This window comes from Diachasma alloeum, unplaced genomic scaffold, assembly GCF_001412515.2.
Source record: "Diachasma alloeum isolate Michigan unplaced genomic scaffold, Dall2.0 Dall_scaffold_78908, whole genome shotgun sequence".
Taxonomy (NCBI): domain Eukaryota; kingdom Metazoa; phylum Arthropoda; class Insecta; order Hymenoptera; family Braconidae; genus Diachasma; species Diachasma alloeum.
In genome coordinates, this window is record NW_021683643.1 from 2,654,193 (window position 1) to 2,660,069 (window position 5,877).

General features: G+C 38.2%; 1 protein-coding gene across 1 annotated transcript in view; it reads left to right on the forward strand.

The window, feature by feature from the left end:
* The window catches only part of LOC107047753 (small conductance calcium-activated potassium channel protein 2), a 163,847-nt gene extending 158,560 nt beyond the window's left edge, over window positions 1-5,287 (forward strand). The window contains exons 7-11 of the mRNA XM_015270581.1: window positions 1,436-1,571; window positions 1,686-1,796; window positions 1,922-2,049; window positions 2,138-2,207; window positions 4,694-5,287. Coding sequence (XP_015126067.1) covers window positions 1,436-1,571; window positions 1,686-1,796; window positions 1,922-2,049; window positions 2,138-2,207; window positions 4,694-5,287 — 1,039 coding nt within the window. The remainder of the gene's footprint in view (window positions 1-1,435; window positions 1,572-1,685; window positions 1,797-1,921; window positions 2,050-2,137; window positions 2,208-4,693) is intronic.
* Window positions 5,288-5,877: the final 590 nt, after the last annotated feature.

The following is a 5,877-nucleotide window of genomic DNA, read 5'->3' on the forward strand; positions in this document are numbered from 1 at the left end:
GTATAAAAATACAACTGCGTGAAACACACAGTAGTATAAAACTTCAACTGCGTGAAACACACAGTAGTATGAAACTTCAACTGCGTGAAATACACAGCAGTATGAAAATTCGGCTGCGTGAAACACACAAACTTCACGCATGCGTGGAGTGTATGGAGTGTACGGGAGTGATTCACGCAATGGTGCGAATAGTCACGGCCATATTTATTTGCGATTAACACTCTGTTAGTCGCGCTATGAGAGCCGCGCCGCACTTTTTTCGATCTTTTAAATTACACACTGAGAAAAAAATTTATTCCTTCCAAAAAAAGGTTATTGGTGATATCTTTTTCATACTCTTAGTAGAAGAAAATATCTCTTTTGGAACATATTTCTCCAGGCCAGTCATTTCCAGGAGCTCCAAAATCAGTTCCAAGCGTGAGAATTATGGTGATCTATAAGAATATTCTTCTACATATGACCTCGAAGAAACTCCAATAATAATTATTAACATTTGGAATTATTCAAATTTTATTTACCTGAGAAAATCGCCAATTTGTAAAATCCGGAAGATATCGGAGAACATTTTGTCAAGGTCATATGTAGCATAATATTCAGATTGTTCAACATCACTGTAATTTTTGAGGATAGACTTGAACTCTCTGAAAATGACTGTCCTGGAAAAATTCGTTCTGAAAAAATATTATCTTCTGACGAGAATATCATTCCTGGGCAGGAATAATTTTTTCTCTCAGTGCACTGCAGTAAAGCCTCAGAAAAATTTGAAAAAATTTGATATCTTTTTTTGAAGTGCCTAGAAGCCCTATCAATGAAAATATCCGCCAAAAATATCATAAGTAGTTAGATTTTCAAATTTTCATTCCAAAACTCTGGGCTGTGTACCGCGTGTGGTAAACAGATAATTTTCGGGACGATTTCAACTTGCATTCAATATTCCATGAATACAATGAAAATTGTACTGATTATCAAAGTGTGAAATTTCAATTTCAAAAACTGTATTCATAATTCGAAAACCTTACTATCCTTTTCATCATATCTCAAATTGTTACGAAAACATCGTGAGTATCCTTTACATATTATTTGGGCTTAGTTGAAGAATTTCAACAACTAGTTGTTGAATTTCGACAACTAACAAAAAAAATAAAAATAAAAATAAAAAAATTAATGAAAATAAAATGAATTTTCAAATCATTTTCACGGTGTACAAAAAATTCCCAGTTCAGTTCGAGCTTCGTGCAACCTCTGAAATTCAGCTCCCTTCAATCCCACGTTCACCGTTTTTTGACCTTATAAAGAATTCCATCTTATGGTACGTTTTCCACAATTCTCCCATGTTATGCATAAAAAAAACATATTTCTAATCCTCACGAGGCATTTACCAGCACGACAAACACATGTAGGTTCACTATGCCGCATACTGATTACAATCTTTCAGGTTTCATGATGAGGAACATGCAAACCTGCTCAACTCAATGTGGCTCATAGCCATCACGTTCCTCAGCGTCGGCTTCGGTGACATTGTACCTAACACGTATTGTGGACGCGGCATAGCCGTATCTACCGGTATAATGGTAATTTTTCCTGCATTATTTCTATTTCTCTTTACGTAGGGAGAATAAATAAAACGAAAAGGGAAATGAAATTATGCTAATGGAATTTTCGTTGCGTTTTTACTATTTCAACAGGGAGCAGGCTGCACAGCTCTGCTGGTCGCTGTGGTCTCCAGGAAATTGGAACTGACGAGGGCAGAAAAGCACGTGCACAATTTCATGATGGACACACAGTTGACGAAAAGAGTGAGGGAACAGTTTTTTCTCTTTCATTTTTTCCCCCTTTTCATCGCTGAATCGTTCCTGTTTTTTTTTTCATTTCAAAGTTTAATTTGATTTCCTCCACATGTCAATCATCTTGTTTTTTTCAGTTGAAAAATGCAGCGGCGAATGTACTGCGGGAAACGTGGCTTATATACAAACACACGCGTTTGGTGAAACGGGTTAATCCGGGTCGCGTGCGGACGCATCAGAGGAAATTCCTCCTGGCAATTTATGCGTGAGTATTTCATGTGTCCGGTCAATTTTCTATTCACCGAAATACATTATTTTGATATTGTTTATCGATGGTTGATTTGTGTTTGCAGACTCAGGAAAGTTAAAATGGACCAGCGGAAGTTGATGGACAACGCCAATACAATAACAGATATGGCAAAAGTGAGTATTGGAGAGAAATTGACGAGTGAAAAATTTCATTCTTTCGTCCTTCATGTCCAGAAAACCACTGATAGACAAATTCATCTCGAATGTCGAGCAGAAATATTATATTTTAAATAATTCAAAACAATGTAGACACTATTGTTTTGCGTTCAGAAACTATTGACGATCCAGCTGTGATTGAAATATCAATAATCGCTCGATGGGAAAAACTCAATTCTGTTGAATTTCCAAGATGACTGAAAATTCCACAAGCGTTGATCTTCAATTGAACTTAAATTGCCGAGATTGAAAATTGACATGCAGTTGTTGCTCAAATGAAGGCCCAGTTGGATGATCTTTCGAATGTTATCTATATTGTTTTTTGTCAATTTTTTTATTTCGAAATTTCCATTCAGTTTTGCAGGCTGCAGAGAACCGTAAAAAATCCAGACGTATGCTAAAAAAAGTTTTAAAAAAATGAAAAATTTTGAAAGAGCGTTTTCAATTTTTATTGAGGAATAATGCAAATGATGAGAAAATTATAAATGTATTATTTACCATGGAAAATGGCGCCGTGTCAACCGCCATTGGGGGGGAGGAGGATAAAATCTTAAATCCTTTGGTAGACTGCACATAGACAACCGATCCAAAAAAGGCTCTTTCGAATTTTTTTCAATATTTAAAAAAAAATTTTGATTACACTTTCACAATGAAATAATGACCATTCACGGCGTAACACTGTTCTGAAACATTAGGTGCAAATCAGCTGTCCCTTTTATGGAGAACTAGGCAATCATGCGCGCACAATAACATCCTCGTAGTCATCGAAATCATTGATTGATCCATCAACCAATTGCAAGACGAATAAAAAGTTGAAAAAAAAATCAAAACAATCATTCATTGTCAATCAACTTTATGAAAAAGGATTAAATAAAAGTCACAGTTGACAATCAAGCAGTAATTTCCATGAATGTGACGGCTGATTTGCAGTTTCACGCAGCGAATAGTCATTATTCCGTAGTGAAAGTGCAATCAAAAAATTTTTTTAAATAGTTAGAAAATTTTGAAAGAGCCTTTTTTGGATGAGTTGCCCATGTGCAGTGTATCAAAGGATTTACGAGTTCGTCCTCCCGCCATGACGGCGGTTGACACGGCGCAATTTGCCACGCTAAATAATACATTTCTAATTTTCTCAGTTTTTGCATTATCCCTCAATAAAAATAAAGAACGTTCTTTCACAAATTTGGAATTTTGTAACACTTTTTTTTGAACATACATTCATATTTTTTGCAATTCTCTGCGTCATGCAACACCGAATGGAAATTTCCTGATGAAAAAATTGACAAAAAAGGATCTAGATCACATTTGAAAGATAATCCAACCGGGCCTAAAACATCCTCCGGATAACGGCCTCCTTGTAAATATATTCGCTGTAGAAAAATTCATAAACAGAGTCTTTTTCAGTACCGACCTTCACGTTTCCTCGTCCAGCGATTGGTATTGGCCCTTCCCTAAACTCCTAAAAGTGAAAATCACTACACGAAGAGAAATTTTCAATAAAAATTACGTATCTTTTCTGTAATTCCGGAGCGAAATGTGGTTGTAGGAAATTTTACGGAACTGTCACGGAATTTTTCCAGAGCGCTCCGTAATTTTTATCTGAATCTTCTGTGCAAAATTACGATACCGTCACGGAGAGAAATGTTCCGTAATTTTTACTGAACATTTCGGTTTTAGTACACAATACGTACCCCTGCCAGATACCCTGCTAGAAATTGTCACATGGGGAGTGGGTTGCCAGAGATAAATTTAGGACTCTTCGGAACACTTTATATAATTTTATAAGTGGCCGGGTAGGTGTACGAGACCTCCCATTTCGCCACCTTCCTTCAAAAGGCAAATTTATTTTAATAAATTAATTTAAAGATAGTCACTTTCTAAATTCACGAGCATGATAAAGCATCAAATTACGAGTCTTACCAGCTCTTGGCGTTACCCAGGACCCACGGCGCGGACGTGGCTGGCATCGGGTCCCAAAAATTCCCAAATATAAAATTTATATTGAGAAAGGGTCTGTATAGTCTACCAACACCAACATTTCTCTCCGTGTACGGAAAAATATCGTTCATGGCTAGTGCCATGGGGTTTTTTAGTCGCGTGGTTGGCCAGTCCTCGCCTTCGGCTCGGGGTTCAAATCCCGGTCTGGACTATCTATTTTTTCAGTAAGAATTTTCTGTTTATTCATATTGAGAACAATCCCGGTTTCCCTCCTACCTCATCCAAATCTCATCCAATCATTTCCTATGCCATCAAAAAGATGTGGAACGCTATATAAATTCCCTTCTTCAATGAAAAAAGCCTCGGCTTCGTCTCGGACGCCACCTCCACGCGAGTAAAAAACCCCATGGCACTCGCCCTGAAATATACTATTCCGACACAAATTTGTCACGACGCTGATATTTAAACATGCCACCCTAAAATGTCACCTTTTTCTGCCTCCTCAGACTCAAAATACAGTGTACGAAATAGTGTCGGACATGAGCACGCGTCAGGACTCCCTGGAGGAGCGTCTAGTGAGTCTCGAGGACAAGTTGACATCCCTCCAAGAGCAACTAGAGATGCTACCAGAGGCCCTGACCCGTTGCTTGGCCCAACACGCCGAGCGAATGGAGCAACGACGTAACTTTCTCCATCCAGACACAGCTGTTGTCCTAGCAGCGACCCCCAGTGGTGGCTGTGGCTCAGCCAGTGGTATCGGCAATAATCTCACTGTCGGAATGTCTGGAAATCTGAGTTCAGCTGCTCATCATCCACTGGCAAGCCTATCCAATTCACCACTACTGCCACACTCGAGGAGTGTACCAAGTGCACCAAGCACAATGTCCCTTCATCCATGGCCAGCGAGTCCAGTACTGCCACCAGTATCAAGCAGAACACCACACCTTGTACCAGACACTGGAGGTGGTAATACGAGACAGCCCCAGCAGATGCAACACACACTATCAACCTCATCACAGTCAGCAACACGACTCACTACCCAAGCTGGCATGGGTGGTCTTGGCACGAGTCAGGGCTCAGATACGTCACCACACAGCTGAGCTTCGTCTCTGCAGCCGCAGCACTCGTATTAAAATTCACGAAAATGAAGAACATTTTTTCAATCGGGCCTCTAGGTATTTCCGTGTGTATCAATATATTTCCCTCCACTTCACAGAGAATTGATGCTTCTCATGTATGAAGAGATTTTATGCCTTTTTCATGAAATTCTATTGAACTTCGATTGGAACTCTGGTGAAATTGCACTGAAATTTTATTAAAAATTCCATTTGTTTCTTTGCGCCAATTTACCAGACGTTCTTCAACAGATATTTTTTTGTACACAAAGAAGTCAATAAATTTCCATTTTTCTAAACAACTTATTCGGTTGGAATTGTGTTATAAAAGAATTCTTGGACATGAACTTTCTTGTTTTTAGTTCTTTGATGATTGTGTAACGAGAAAGAAAAAATATTGAAAAAGTGGAATCTATTGAGTTTTTTCTAAAAAATATCTATTGAACACGTATAGAAAAATCCTATAGGATTTGCTATAGGAAATTCTATAGGATTCTTTCACACGCGTAAGAATATATCTTAAAGAATAAATAGAATCGTTGAACAAGAATTCATCGATACATCAGGGAAAGCGT